The sequence below is a fragment of the Blastomyces gilchristii genome (genome assembly GCF_000003855.2).
Source record: "Blastomyces gilchristii SLH14081 genomic scaffold supercont1.3, whole genome shotgun sequence".
Taxonomy (NCBI): domain Eukaryota; kingdom Fungi; phylum Ascomycota; class Eurotiomycetes; order Onygenales; family Ajellomycetaceae; genus Blastomyces; species Blastomyces gilchristii.
The window spans coordinates 747,212-762,019 of NW_003101680.1; the positions used below are offsets into that span (position 1 = coordinate 747,212).

A 14,808-nucleotide genomic window follows, 5' to 3' on the forward strand; every position below is an offset into this window, starting at 1 on the left:
GTCGAGGGACAGTTACGTACACACAACCAGTAACTAGTGGCGATATTTACCAATCCCTACTACCTGTCGTAGTGAGGTGCTGAGTTGGAGTGCGGGTAATTGATCATCTCCACCTCGCATACTGCGTACAGCGTTATGCGAAGATGATCTGCCGTGGGACCTTTTTCATGGACTGGTCCGATCTTGATATGATCTGATCTGTATCATATGTAGGAGATATGTACAGCATTGCATCATGGGATACGATATGTGGGGAATGGGGAAAGCCTGGGTGTTTCAATTAGGTTGATATAATGCCACGTTTGTGTGTCACGTAGGTTGATAAGCTGTATATAGATGTGAATTTATAGTAGGTATAGATGTATGCGGCCAGAAGGAAAAGAAAGATGAGTTTTATATAGAAACAGAGTGATTGTCATTACATAATTAATTAGGTATGGTAAATCGATATAACAGCCATCGCCATCGCCATCGCCATTGCCATCTCAATCTCAATTTCCATCTCCATCCATTATACAGGTAGACAACTGGAGACAAATTGCAATCTCCATCAACATCCAACACCCATATCACACCGCAAAACGGGGACTGATCCGTATATTGAACATATCATAAAAACACCACTAGCAGCTACTCAACCCATACTCTTGAGGTCTTCCTCTCACTCTCTCAACTCAAATCCTCAACTCAAATTTACAACCAACCTCCATTTACATCACCCCCAAAACCCCCATAACCAGCCCAACCCCCACCCCCATTCCCGTCGCCACACCGACGCGGTTACCTGCAGCAGGCGTCTCCGTTCCCGCAGGGGGTGGCGCACCAGTGCCAGACCCAGTAGGAGAGCCGGTCGGGGTGGTCTCCGCTCCAGACTTGGTAGGCTCAGACGACGCGGTGGGACCGGCGGTTGAGCCAGTTGGTTTGGAGGAAGGGGAGGAGGGGGCGGCGGAGGCGGAGGAAGAGGCGCTATCGCAGACGGCGGCGTCGGGGAGGTCAGTGACGCCGACGGCGGCGCAGGTTATTTTAGCGATGCTTATTGCCTCTGGGGTGGGTGTTAGTATTTCTTTTATACCATATAGATATATATGTATATATGTAAATATGTAAATATGCAAATATATATGTATATATGTAAATATGCAAATATGCAAATATATATGTATATATGCAAATATATATAGAAATATATATATACGTACTCTCCTGCTCATCCTTGTCGCACTTGGTGGCGACACAGCAGGTGATGGCGTCGATGAAGGATTTGGCCTTGCAGATGCACTCGGGGTCGATGCCGCAGTCGGCGGGGATGGCGGGCCCAGCACACTCTTGCTGTTTTTATTTATTATATGTTGTTAGCAATGTCACGATTGATATATATATATATATTTGGTTGTCATCTAGGTTAGTCGGGTGGAGGAGACATACAGCACATTTCGGGAGGTCACCAGCCTGGGCCGCGACGAGCGCGAGGAGGGAAGAGGCGACGGCGGCGGTGATGGCGAGACGCATTGTGAGAGATTGCTTGATTGATTGATTGATTGGTGATAGAATTAAGAAGAGAAGAAGGAAGAAGAGAAGAAGAAGTTTGTAGTTTTGAGGCGGATGGGAGAGCTACGCATAGTACGTCGAAAATAGGGGGAGGAGGAGGAGAAGACAGCTGGGGGATTGTTAAAGTTAATAGCGTTGGAAATAAGACGCATTCTTGGCTGGCTGGATGGCTGGCTGCAAAAGGATAAATAATAATTAACTACATGTTGAACTAAGCTATATGCGCTCGTGGGGAATTGTGACTATTTCCTTATTATTTATTAACTAGTTATTTAGTCCATTTATTTACTTTTACTGCAGAGTAACCAAGGCATGATGTTGGGTTGACAGGCGCGGATCCATGGTTTGCAGCCGGACTCAAAATCGCGATCGTGGTTTGCTTGTTATTATTAATAAGGTTATGGTTAACTAACTAACTAGCTAGTTAGCTAACTAGTTAGAGGGAACTTAGTTATGATTATCTAAATTCATAGCCTAGGACTTAGGCATGGAGGCCCTAAACAAGCCCTGTGTCTTCGGGGGTGCTTTAGTGTATCCCCCCCCGTTACTCGGCACTGTTATTCGGCACGCGATCTGTTTCGAACAATCACATATTGCACGCTGCACGCTGCACACTGCACGGTGAAGTGAATATCAACAATGGTGAATGCCATGAAATGAATATCTTGCCCCTTTTGTGGTTTGCCAATGTGAATCCATCCATATGGCTACTCCACTTTGCTTGCGCCGCCTGCCAGTCTGCTAGTGTTGTGGAGTGCTTTTTTTTATTTTTATTTTGGCTGTGTTGATTATTTCTCTCCCCATCCCATCCACCGAGAGACAGACACCTCGAACGACTTCGACTACGACTAACTCCGACTAACCACCAGGTAATGCTTCTTCTACCCCGCATCGCGATAGTTGAGATAGTTCAATAGAGACGAAATAAACCAGCCCGCCGGAGGGCTAGGTTGGAAGTTTTCCTCTCTGCCAATTCGGTCCTTGATACTTCATCCGTATCGCAACCATGGGCCTTGGGATTCTACAGGACTCCCGCCTCGACCACGTTCCTGGTGTGTATATCTATATCTATATCTATATCTATATCTTCATCTTCATCTTCACCTTCATCTAATACTGAGCAGGCACCACCTTCATCCTCGAGGACGATTCCAGCACCGTCGAACAGCTCGCCCCCTCCCCACACCTCAAATATGACACCTCCGGCCCTACACCCATCATCCTCGTTCCCCAGCCGAGCGATGACCCCAATGATCCCCTGGTAGATCCTCCAATTCCTATATACAACTACTTATGAAAGCGCCTATTACAAATTAAATCTATACTGACATACATAACCCCCCCAAGAACTGGCCCCTCTGGAAACGCGACGCAATCCTCGCAGTCCTCTCCTTCGTCGGCCTCCTCTGCGCAACAACAAGCCCCCTACTCGCCGCAAACACCGCTACCCTCGCCCACCACTATGAAACCACCTTCACGAAAGCCGCCCTGCTCACCGGCTACCACCTCTGCGGCGTTGGGGTCGCTGGCCTCCTCTTCGTCCCCTCCGCCAGGGTCTGGGGTAAGCGCCATCTCTATATCCTCGGCTGCATCGTGATGATCTTCAGCTCCGCCTGGGGCGGCGCGAGTGCCGGCAGCTATAAGAGTTTGCTGGTTGCGAGAGTTTTCCAGGGAGTGGGACTGGCGCCGTACGAGGCCTTGGTCAATGCAAGTGTGGGGGATTTGTTTTTTGTTCATGTATGTTTTTGTTTATCCCCACCCAACTAATTTTTGGGATCCCCCGGGCAAATTCTAATAATCATAAAACCTCTAGGAACGTGGGAAACGGATGGCATTGTCTAACGTCGCCCTCTTCGGCGGCAGTTTCTTCACCCCCGTCATCGTCGGAAAGCTCACCGTCTCCATGGGCTGGGAATGGACCTTTAATTTCCTCGCCATCTTCTCTGGCGCGTGTCTGCCATTGGTCATTTTCTGCGCTCCCGAAACCGCTTTCAGGAGGGCGGCTCATCTCAACACGGATTTCGAAGGGGAATCTAGCCAAGGAGCTGTCCCTAATAATACCACCGCTGCTCCTACTAACACCACTCAACCCATTGAATTGAATACGGAGAACAACAACAGGTCATCCTCGCAAAAGTCCCGTGAGGAAGAAATGAAGGCGGAGAAACACGAATCTAGAGATGAGGATGACAATGGCCATGACCCTGTCATTACCGAGGAAGCGGCACGCGATGTCATCCCGCGAAAAGTGACGTATTGGGAATCGTTGAAACCTTTCAATGGGCGCAAGACAGATGAGAGTTACTGGAAGCTATTGCTCCGCCCGCTACCGTTATTCCTACATCCGGGTATTTTATGGGTATGACGCCTCCCCCTTCCCCTGTCCTACCCACTCCAATATTAACAAACAAAAACAACCAGGCCTGCCTGACCCAGGGCGTGTTAATCGGCTGGACTGTCTTCATCGGTGTCGTCCTCGCCGCACTCTTCAGCTTCCCGCCGCTCTGGTTCACTGAGGACAAAATCGGCTACCTCTACACCGGCGCCTTTATCGGCTCTATCGCCGGTCTCGTCCTCTCAGGCTTGCTAGCCGATTACTCCGCCAAGCTGCTCACAAAGCTGAACCGCGGTGTATATGAGCCCGAGTTCCGCATCGTGCTAGTGCTGTTCCAGCTGGTGTTTAGCGCCCTGGGACTGTATGGGTTTGGGTATACGACGGCGGACGTGGCGCGCTTTGGATATGTGGTGCCCGATGTTTTTTTTGCGTTTGTCATTGTCGGCATGGTTATGGGGGCGGTGGCGAGTGCGTTGTACGTTGTTGATGCGCATCGTATGTATTTTTTTTTCCCCTATTTCTTACGCGCCTCCCCACCGCGGATGCTAACAGATACACACCAGGCCAAATCGCCGTCGAAGCCTTCACGTGCCTCCTCGTCTTCAAAAATATGTTCAGCTTCCTTCTGACATACTTCGCCTATGACTGGATCGTGCTCTCCAACCCGAAACGGGTCTTCATTATCATCGCCAGTATTCAGGTCGGCGTGTGTCTACTCAGTATACCCATGTGTATGTGTTCCCTCCCCATCCCCATTTTCCACCTTACGAAAACCATGGTCATGCAGTGTATGGTATGGTATGGCTAACAGAAATAATGAAAAAAAAATAACAAAATACAGACATCTTCGGCAAAATCAACCGCTCCTATTTCCACCGCCACGATATCCTAAAGATGTTGAATCTATGGTGAAAAATAAACGCCAAAAGAAAATATCGGAATCAGCGATATCTATATATATATCGTACCATGGCCATATCATAACAACTAATACTCCCACCGTACTAAAATCAATCCGACCCGATCCGATCCGATCTTGCTTTTATAATCATTTGTTCCCCCCAATTGTATTCCATTTCCATGCCATCATATCATACATGTATCATATCCCTTTAATACAACACGCTCAAAAACCCGGCCCCCATACCTCAATCGATTCAAGCAGTGATACCCCCCTACCTTCCCCCGTCCATAACAACCCGACAAACCACGGGCTGGCTTTGCTTACTGTGTGCTAAACGCCGTGCATGTGCCCCCATCCATCTATTATCATCTCGGGCAAACCCCTCCCTTTTTTTTCACTCCCTTTGTTTTGCCCCTTTTCTTTTCTTTTCTTTTTTTTTCCCCCCTCAAATTACGTCCGTTTCCCGCTAGAACTTGCATGCGTGCATGTAGTGCAAGTATGGGTAAATGGGGAATGGGTGAGGGTTTCAGTGACATAGGGAGTTAGTAACTAGTTAGTTAGTAAAAATTATTTAATTATTAGTCTTGTTGTTTCTTTTGAGATGTGAATTCCATTCATGCCCCTTTCTTCTTTCTTACTTATAATTTAGTTATTTTTATATACTTGTTTGCCCAATGTAGCTTTTTGCATTCTCTAATACAAGCATCAATGCGCAGCCCCCTCTACCACTTCCACCCTCGGGCCTCTACCCCCCCCTTACCACCCCTTCCACCCCTTCCACCCCCTACCCCCTCTACCACCACCACCACCTCTACCGCCCCTACCACCCTCTCCCCCTACCACCCTCTTCCACCCCGTATCACCCCTATCACCATTAATCAGAGCTGTGCAGGCCACAGAGCCGGCTGTTCAATCCCATCCATGAATTCAAAGGGGTGCACATGACATCACATGAGATCATGTTACAGGGCATTTAGCAGTGCATGCCATGAACACAGAGATCAAAAATGAACATAGAGAAGAGTATAAGGAATGTAAATACTTAGAGAATGTATGAAAAGAGCAGAATGAAAAAAAGAATGAAGATTTGAAGATTGATCTGAGCTGTATGAGTCAGAGCATTCAAATATTTTTGATGAGGTGCATGTGATGTCATGTTACAGTGTTTTTTGCATGGAAAAGTTGGTTTTTCTATAATAAATAGAAAATAGAGAGATATCTAAGCATTGATCGTCAGCTTCATTATTCTTTTTAATCATGCTTTGGAACGCTATGCGCTATGTGCAGAGGGAGCTCACTATATACATTACATCACACTGCCCTTTTGGCAATTTGCGCTGTGTGTGGAGCACATGCGAACACAAACGGATCTTTCGACCATATTTTCTCTCTTCTTGTTTCCGTGGAGAATGCGGAGTATCTGTGGCTTCATGAAACAGATATATATCTGCTCGGCGTGTGCCTGCTATTTTAACTCCTTTGCCGCCTGCGAACGGGCTGGCCACCATTACGCCACCACCCCAGGCACCTTACCTCTCTTTGGCTCTCCTCAGGCTCCTCCGCAGTCCCAGCCGTTTTTTCCCCTCCGGTTCCCAATAATGTACTTCCGACTCAACGACGTTGTCAGGTTTCCTCGCCGAGTTGGGCCTCAGTACTGTCAGTGGCACCATGCTTGAGCAGCAGTTCTATTATTTCTGTTTCTCCCACTTGGCGCGCAAAGTCCAATAGGTTGGTGCCATGAGTTCTCGTCTTAAGGTCTGCACCCATCTCGAGCAGAACGCGAACCATCTCCACATCATTCCTCCTTACAGCATGGAATAAAGGCGTATCACCAAACTGATCTGCACGCCCGTAATCAGCACCTTTTGCAAGCAGTAATTTCATCACCTCCACATGGCCTTCTTTTGACGCCCAGAAGAAAGGCGTACGGCCATCGTGATCTTCACAGTCCAGATTTTTAGTCCTTTCAAGCAGCATCTGTACCAGCTTCTCGTCTCCAATACGTGCAGCTTCTGTGAGCGGTGTGGAACCGTCCCGGTTGTTGCCGTCAGGGGGTGACCCCCATTTAAGTAAGAGCTCGACTATATCTGTATGTCCCGCTGTGGTAGCAAGAGATAAAGGTGTCCTCCCGAAGCTATAGTCTTGTCCTAGAAGAGCTCCATGTTCTAGTAACATTTGGACGATCGTTGGGTGCCCATATTTACAAGCCGCTGCTAATGGAGAAAAGAGTGAGACGTAATATTTAAAAGCGTTTCCGTTCTTGGTCCTTGTACCATCCATGAGAAGAGCCAGTGCGATATCCTCGTCTCCGTTGATAGCAGCTAGGAAAAGTGGTGTGTCCCCAGTCCGGGATTTAATGCCCACTTTGCAGCCATTAGCGCGTAAAATCAACTGCACGACGTCCAAACGGCGTTTGGCCACAGCGTAGTGCAATGGAGCATATCCTTCCACATCTAGCACATTTACTTTGCAGAAGCGCAACAAATGTTGAACAATTGCGTAATGCCCAAGTTTCGATGCAAGATGAAGTGCGGGAAACCCTTCATCGACCAGGGGTAGATCACAGATAGCCAGTAAATCCTTCTTCGACCTCAGAGCAATGGACAAAAGTGGCTCGTGATGTTCCTTGACTGCCCAGCCAAAGAGAGCATGTAGACGCGACTGTGCCGAACGGCCACCACTCACCCAAGGATGGAAATTCCAAGAGTCACTGAAATTTGTTGCGACATGTTCAAACCGTTCCCAGGAGGGCGATGCAGTATCGATATTTTTCATATGGAGTGCCCAGCCACTAGCGGCATAATTAAGGAACTTATAGTTGGTTCGATCAGATGTCCTTTTTGCGCGTGTATTTGGGACTCGTACAGGAACGAAGCCCTCTTGGCCCCTCGGAATTCGGCGGAAAGGTGCCATCAATGATGAACGGAAAACTCCCTTAATGAGAGCCGCTGGGTTTGGAAAGGCGACCGTCACCTCTTCTGCCCTTGTCACTTGGAGGCTGAAGTCGGAGAAGGAAAGATAGACAAGACAATACTCTCCACATTCTAGATCTCCTTGGTCTGCGTTGACAGGATACCCCTCAATGTGGCTTCCGTGGTTACTCTCAAGGTATTGTTTTACAGAACTATGAGCAAAACGTACACAGCCGTCAATAGGGTCCACAACTACGAGGTTTGCACAACACCCAGCAACGATTTCTTGCTGTGGTATTTTCTCCGCATCCCACTCAGTATCTAGTGGAGTAAATGCAACAGCTTCTCTCAGCTCTTCAATATGAAGGGGCCTCGTAGCGAAACTGACCCACTTCAATACCTTGACCGCGATGTTGTCCAGCATAACTATCCTTTGAGCGCAGCGACGATAGGTTTCTTCTAGATCTTTTGGAAGCTGTCCTAATGATAATCGTATTTGTGCGTCGGTGAAGCAAGTATCCCACAAGATCTCAAGCTGGAGATAGACCCACAAAAACCTATTGTTTGTTAGCGTATGATCATATGGGGGATCGGATCATGAAAACTGAAAGGTGCGTCGAGGCATCTTACATCCCCGAGGACTCTTGTAATAGAGTTTCTTTAATCTCATGTAACAATGAAGAATTTGTGGTGAGCTTTCTGGACAAGGTTTTGTCGGCGATAGTCGTTTCGATGTACATCTGAATATCTCGCATGACATGGGAAGACGTTGAAATATGTCGGATTCCTGGGATGAAAGTACTGATGTCCATGAACCCTGGAACTTGCTCCCTGCTTAGCAGTATGCATTTTGATCCTTGGCGATCACTTGAGCAAGAGAAATGGCGCAGAATGAATTTTAGAAGATTGCTGCAATTTCCTTGATCGAGAGCATCAATTCCATCAATGACATACGCCGTGTTTGGGGCGTAACGATAAAGGTCGCCGAAAAGGTCTTCTAGATCTTGAAAATCTGGTGTGTGTGGCTCGCGTCCAAAGAACATGTGAATCTCTCGAATTAGATCTCTCGGGAAAGGTACGTACGCGTCGTGGAGGAACCTGCATAGTTGTTTGATGAAACTGGAGAGAATATATGATGGCTGGAGTGATCTGGGATGCTCGGTCTCGCAGTAGAAAAAGATACTGGGAGCACGCAGCTTAGAGGAACGATATATCAATTCCTCCACCACGGACGTTCTGTTTATCCTTCACCGTCAGGACACAAACAACAAAGATGGGGTAACTACGCTTTAGAGTACTAACGCTATAATTGTTTTGCCTGAGCCAACTAGTAACTCGCTGGACATCAGCATCGTCTTTAAAAATGAACGCATAGAAATGAGTCGTACTCTTGCCAGAACACCATAAAGTGGGAATGGTGTTTCCAGTAAGCCATTCTTTGAAATCAGGATGGGCGAGGAACCACTCCGTGGTTCCCAGAAGTCGTTTATGCAAAAGCCTTCGATGGACTCTGTTATGGTCGTACTTTGAAATTCTTTCAATTAGCCAATCGTCGATGTGGCCGTCACCTACACACGGGAGGTCAGCGGGTAACTTCTTACGAATAGCAGTATCGCAGATGCACTCACCCTTATCTTGAACTGTTAGGCCGCCAGATCGCATTTGCTCACTAACGGAGAGATCTTGACAATGATAGACTAGGACCAATTATTTATATGTCAGCAAAAGCCATAAATAGCGGAATGCATACACAGGAAGCTGGCATACGCTGACTCGATGAACCTGCTTTTGGCTCATCTGCAACCCGGTTTTCGTGAATGACAGAGAGAAGTTCTTTGGCGTATGCGGCAGCAATTGCTGCCGCATAATCCTGCCATCGTTTGTTTTTATGGGAATCTGCGTAATCACAGATGCCTCGAATCACTAAGCAGGGAATTACGTCCATTAAGCCAGCCGCCTCCATCTCAAAGCAAAGAATGCCGAGTTCCCGAGCTAACCTGTCCCTGGTCTGGCCGTGCTTTATTACCTGGTTCCCAGAGGCGATAAGGCCATAGTGAATAACAGGGTCATGGTCATCTCGGGTAATCCGTTTCACTACTCGATTCAACTCACAGTCGTCACAGGTGATCCCCGACTCAATATGATCATATTCGGATTCAAACAAAATATCGAAAATTTCTCCAGGATACGTCGAAATCGGCGCAAAGTGGGGATTCCTTGACACAGCTTCAGATATGAACGCTGGAATCTTGCTAGACTCTAATCTATGGGCAGCCTGCAGTCTGGATATGGCAGTCAGAATAACCGGCGGAGGTTTATTCAACATGCCTGAACGCTCAAACTGCCCATGTTGCACTGTTTTGCCATAATCGTACTGTATGACACCCCCGAATTCTCTTGTAGGCTTGCTAACCACTATATCACCCAGTCGAATATCAATTTCCTTGCTTGGAACCCCACCTCCTATGCCAACCATTAACCCAAAGCGTATTGCCGTAAAAGTAAACTTCATTTGGGAGGCTAAGTTCGTGGCTGCCGTCGTGCCATAGACACCTGATGGAAGGCATAGGATTATAACATTATGAGCGCATATCCTCCCGAGCACGTATGTGTTCTCATCATTTGGACTAGTTGGCAGGGGAGGATGTCTCTCATCCAGCATCGCCTCGGCGGCGGCACTTTCCAGAGGGAGCGCACATATCCATGCGATCGTATAGTCCTGATGTTTCAATCTGCTCACCGAGGATGACATTGGGTCGTATCAATGACTATGATAATCCGAAGTCGAGACATTAATAAAAACAGGATGAAGCTTGGTTAGGATACTCGAGCACTCCGATCAAACTTCAGGTGATGGACGTGGGAGTTTCATAGACTTGCCAGCCTCATTGCATCTAATTACCCCGCCTGTGGTTTGTATCTGACAAGGCTCTGCTGGGCGGCCAATGTCATGGCCTGACTCCCAGCTGCATTAAATAAGTCGAGCCAATCAGTCTTGGGGGCGAGGAATGAAAACTGCTGGCATGGCTCAAGTGAGCAGCATCCCTCTGACTACTTTATGTGAGAGAACTAGACAATAAGCATGCAGTATAAATCTGCCCATTAGCCAGTATGTCTCATATTCTTACATCGTCAGAAAAGCCACCGGCAGGCATGAACATTCTGCTAGAGCCCGGCTGCTATCACCAAGCGGTTGACAGGTTTATCATTTTTGCAAGGACCCAACTCTCGTGGTTGTTTGCGAGAGGTTGAGAATCACGAATTTTCCTTGTTGGCAGTACAATAGAAGAATGAAGAATAAAAGCGTACGAGCAATCGATCACGGCTGGGGAGGTGAGAAACAAAATCTTAGTCGGCGTAGTTAGCTGTGTATGTAATTACAATACAGCTAATACGCTTGCTAAAACAGGATAAATTGGTAAAATAACGCCATCCAAACCAGATCTAGAAAGTTGCTGCTGATAAAGATATAGTTGCTCAGTGTTTTTGCTAACTATTTCTTTTTGCCTGCGTATTCCGTAACATAAAATTCAATTCAATTAGAAACCCATATAAAATCCCTCCATTCTAAGCTGCGACTATATAGTTGGACGACGAAAGCCAATGCGGTTTGTCGAATATCCGATGCTTCGTCCTGGGCCGCTAGATGGTGATGATTGCAGGATCATCGTAGGGTGAGAAAGAGGAATATCCTGATCAAGGGCAGATGCATACTTAAAACGCCCGCTTCTGCAAACCCTAGTGGCCATGTGTTTGTGGCGTCTCAGCGCATCAAACTGGCGATGAGTTCCAACCGCCCTTCAGTTTAGCAGAAGCCCGGGACGTCCCAATCATGGGCCGTCTAGGGCAGTTGTGCTTCTACTTGCTCAGCTGGTAGCACCATTTCATTATCCGTGAAGAATTCCAAGGTAATCCTCGTCGTCCACAGTCATTTTGCGACAGGAAGAGCGCCACTGACAACCTGTGAGGGATGGAACTTGGGGGAATATTTACGCCCAGCTTCACGGAAAAGGCGTCTGAAGCCGTGAGCTGAGTTGGTCAGAAGAGACAAAACTAAAACTCTCTCCAGTGAACCTTCGTTGGGTGAGGAGGGGAAATCTTATCCTCTAACTATCGCTCACAATGCCCAGAGCGCTAAAGTCTGCATGGTGATGATATGATTGAGATGGGAGATGCAAGTACTGTACTGTACATATAGGCAAAGCTGCCCATCGTTCCTCGGGAAGCAATGATAGGTTTAATCCTTAGGGATACATGTCGCTAATCCGTAACTAACCTTTCCACCAGTCCGTCTCTCGGTTCGGTTGCAGGCTCCCGGCTGGAGACAAACGGAGAATTTCCTCGATCTTATCGCGGGCCGGAAAATTCAAAAAAAAGGGCCATTCCATCCCCAAAAACTAGTGCCCGCGGGCCCGGGATAGTGTCCGAGTGGGGGGGCGGGAGAAATGAACCGCTATCAACGCCGATGATTGAGGGGCTTCTCCCACAAAGCAATGACGATGTTGATACACATCAAACTACCACACGCCATGCTCCAGCTCTTTGCATTGGTCTCTCATTCAGGATGCACCTTGGTATGCCGAACCAATGGGTATTCAGGGCAGTGAAGCCCTCTCTATTTCAATCTGGCGAATCGGGTTGCTCTCAATCACGTCGGCCTGGACGAGCAATCGGTGGGAAATGGGAATCGAAGAGGGGAAAATTGGGGTATAAAAAGGAGTCGGAAAGGCCTGAAGAATTTCGTTCAATCTCATGATTTCCGGGTTGATTTTATTCATCTTCTCCCTTCTGCCCTGGATAGGAAAAACTTGACCCACCAGCCATCGAAGGCAGCATATACCTTGTCTCTTGGGAGCTCAGCATGGATAAACTATACAAAACAGACCATGAAGAAACCATCTCAGCGGAAAAGCGAGATAACCTCAAGGCTACGGATGTCATCGACACAGTCAGCACCGACGAAGCCCTCAAGGTTATCGCTGCATATGATGGAGACTCAACATGGGATCCTGTCGAGGAAAAACAGCTGGTGCGGAAAATTGATCGGAAACTTATGACAATCCTCTGCATCACATATGGGTTGCAGCAATATGATAAGACCATGCTATCCCAAGCCGTGAGTGTGCCCAGCCTTACCTTCCAACAACTCTACAGACCGTCAGTTAGCCACCAAGCTAAATCCTAACATGCCAACAGGCTATTTTCGGCCTTCGAACAGACCTCGACCTCAACGTCGGAAACCGCTACTCATTCTCCGCTTCCATCTTCTATCTAGGCTTTATCGCGGGGGCCTACCCTGCCATATACATGGCTCAGCGGTGGCCCATTGAGCGTGTAGCCTCGGGCATTGTGTTCATCTGGGGCATTTGCCTTATCTGCACCATAGCCTGTCACAATTGGCAGGCACTGTTCGCCCAGCGATTCTTCCTTGGTTTTCTTGAATCTGGAGTATCGCCGATGTTCATGTTGGTGGTGGGCGGATGGTATCTGAAAGCAGAACAAGCATTGCGTATGGGAATGTGGTATTCCTGCACCGGTTATGTTAGCGCCATCAGCCCCCTGATCAACTACGGCCTGGGTCATATCACTGGCTCCCTGAGCCCGTGGCAGTATATGTATATAGTTGCCGGCGTGATTACCATCCTCTGGGCTGTCGTGATCTACTTCTTCATGCCACCAGATCCCATACGGGCCAAGGGTTTTACCGACCGCGAGCGCTACATTGCCGTTGCGCGCATGCGGGTTAACAACAGCGGCGTTCGCAATACGCATTTCAAGATCGAACAAGTTTGGGATGCCCTCTCGGATCTGAAGTTCTGGATTATCTTCGCAGCCTCATTCCTGCTGATGATAGCCAACGGTCCAGTCTCATCATTCATTCCTATTTTCATCAAGTCGTTCGGCTTCAGCCCCTTGGACTCCCTCCTATTAACTCTACCTGCTGGATTCATCGGAGGCACCATCGAGTTGGTAGTCTGTCTCGTTGCGTATAAATATGTCAATATCCGTACCTGGTTGGTAGTGATATGCGAGTTGGGCACTATCATGGCGAGTCTTCTTCTTTGGAAACTCCCTCGAGAGCAGAAGGGAGGCCTGTTATTTGGAACGTACTTCCTTGCATCCTTTGGTGGTGCATATGCTATCCTCATGGGCCTTCAAGTTGCAAATACAGCGGGCTATACCAAAAGATCGGTAACCTCAGCAGGGGTGTTCATGGGCTACTGTTTGGGTGAGTTTGCTCATGCCTCTTCCAATAGTGGTTAAATCCCTTACTTCCAGAATGGTATAAGCAAAACTGGTCAGTATACCCGAATATGTTTACTGAACATTCTATTATCAACACAGGAAACTTCGTTGGTCCTATAGTATTCGAACCGAAGGACGCGCCCGTGTACGCCCCAGGATTCATTACAGTGCTGGTGACAGCCATCGCCGCAATATTACTCGCAATTCTTTACAGATACGTTGCAATCTATGAAAATCGCAAACGAGATAAGACGGGGACGATGGAAGCATTTGAGCACGCTTATGATGATGATCTGACTGACAGAAAGGTTGGCGCTCCACTCCATTTCCATATCCTGTCATTGTATATTACAGCTCTGCTAACTGATATGTCCCGGCAGAATCCGCAATTTAGGTACATTTTGTAGCATCGAGAACATAAAATAACAGATGTATTCCATCGGTCAAGGTAGCTTTTAGTCTTCTGTTCTTTCCAGCAACGTCTATACCCCGCACAAATATAACGCCCTTATCCATTGATGAAACCAATTAAACCTTAATTTTATTAGTTAAAACATAACCCGGCGGCGGCTTCATGCAAGCGAAGCCGTTGCAGCCTCTCTCTCCATTTAATAGTTTTGATTCGTGGGAATGTCTCCGTGCTCCTCCTCCCCGTAGAAAGTGTATCTATTTCTGAAAACTCCGAGCCCGTAACTTCACTACCCAGTCTGACGCCGTGTGATTCATAGTTTTGATTTATTAGTGGCAAACTCTTGCTAAGTTCGTAGGAGGGAGGAACATGGGAATGCAATTCTTACGTTTAAGTTTTAAGTGAGGATGGACCCGTCTTCGTTTCTGCTCCAAGCTTGACGACTGGTTGGCGT

The 14,808-nt window shown here is 47.6% G+C and overlaps 4 protein-coding genes across 7 annotated transcripts; 2 read left to right on the forward strand and 2 right to left on the reverse strand.

The window, feature by feature from the left end:
* Positions 1-338: 338 nt before the first annotated feature.
* BDBG_01783 (uncharacterized protein) lies at positions 339-1,887 on the reverse strand. The gene is made up of 3 exons (XM_002627066.2): positions 1,426-1,887; positions 1,200-1,329; positions 339-1,042 (listed from the first exon to the last, which is right to left on the reverse strand). Exons 1-3 carry the CDS (start codon positions 1,507-1,509, stop codon positions 711-713), a joined length of 546 nt encoding a protein of 181 aa, XP_002627112.1. The 5' UTR covers positions 1,510-1,887; the 3' UTR covers positions 339-710.
* BDBG_01784 (MFS transporter) lies at positions 1,111-5,520 on the forward strand. Its single transcript, XM_002627067.2, has 8 exons — positions 1,111-2,237; positions 2,418-2,600; positions 2,673-2,809; positions 2,896-3,285; positions 3,362-3,907; positions 3,970-4,378; positions 4,447-4,614; positions 4,725-5,520. The coding sequence occupies exons 2-8, from the start codon at positions 2,555-2,557 to the stop codon at positions 4,793-4,795; spliced, it is 1,767 nt and encodes a 588-aa protein (XP_002627113.1). The 5' UTR covers positions 1,111-2,237; positions 2,418-2,554; the 3' UTR covers positions 4,796-5,520.
* BDBG_01785 (ankyrin repeat-containing protein) lies at positions 5,364-11,452 on the reverse strand. Of its 3 annotated transcripts, XM_031720487.1 has the most exons (8): positions 10,828-11,452; positions 9,467-10,753; positions 9,328-9,396; positions 9,088-9,267; positions 9,002-9,026; positions 8,330-8,935; positions 6,086-8,256; positions 5,364-6,006 (listed from the first exon to the last, which is right to left on the reverse strand). In XM_031720487.1, exons 2-7 carry the CDS (start codon positions 10,449-10,451, stop codon positions 6,411-6,413), a joined length of 3,711 nt encoding a protein of 1,236 aa, XP_031576691.1. In that variant the 5' UTR covers positions 10,452-10,753; positions 10,828-11,452; the 3' UTR covers positions 5,364-6,006; positions 6,086-6,410. The 3 variants fall into 3 exon arrangements, with proteins under 3 accessions (XP_031576691.1, XP_031576690.1, XP_031576689.1); XM_031720486.1 differs by having other exon boundaries at positions 6,093-8,256; positions 9,467-11,452; XM_031720485.1 differs by having other exon boundaries at positions 5,364-8,256; positions 9,467-11,452.
* A 39-nt stretch (positions 11,453-11,491) lies between these two features.
* Positions 11,492-14,693, forward strand: BDBG_01786. 2 transcript variants are annotated; one of them, XM_031720488.1, is made up of 5 exons: positions 11,492-11,607; positions 11,668-12,815; positions 12,896-13,928; positions 14,045-14,253; positions 14,326-14,693. In XM_031720488.1, exons 2-5 carry the CDS (start codon positions 12,561-12,563, stop codon positions 14,350-14,352), a joined length of 1,524 nt encoding a protein of 507 aa, XP_031576692.1. In that variant the 5' UTR covers positions 11,492-11,607; positions 11,668-12,560; the 3' UTR covers positions 14,353-14,693. The 2 variants fall into 2 exon arrangements, with proteins under 2 accessions (XP_031576692.1, XP_002627115.1); XM_002627069.2 differs by having other exon boundaries at positions 11,492-12,815.
* The last annotated feature ends 115 nt before the right edge of the window (positions 14,694-14,808 follow it).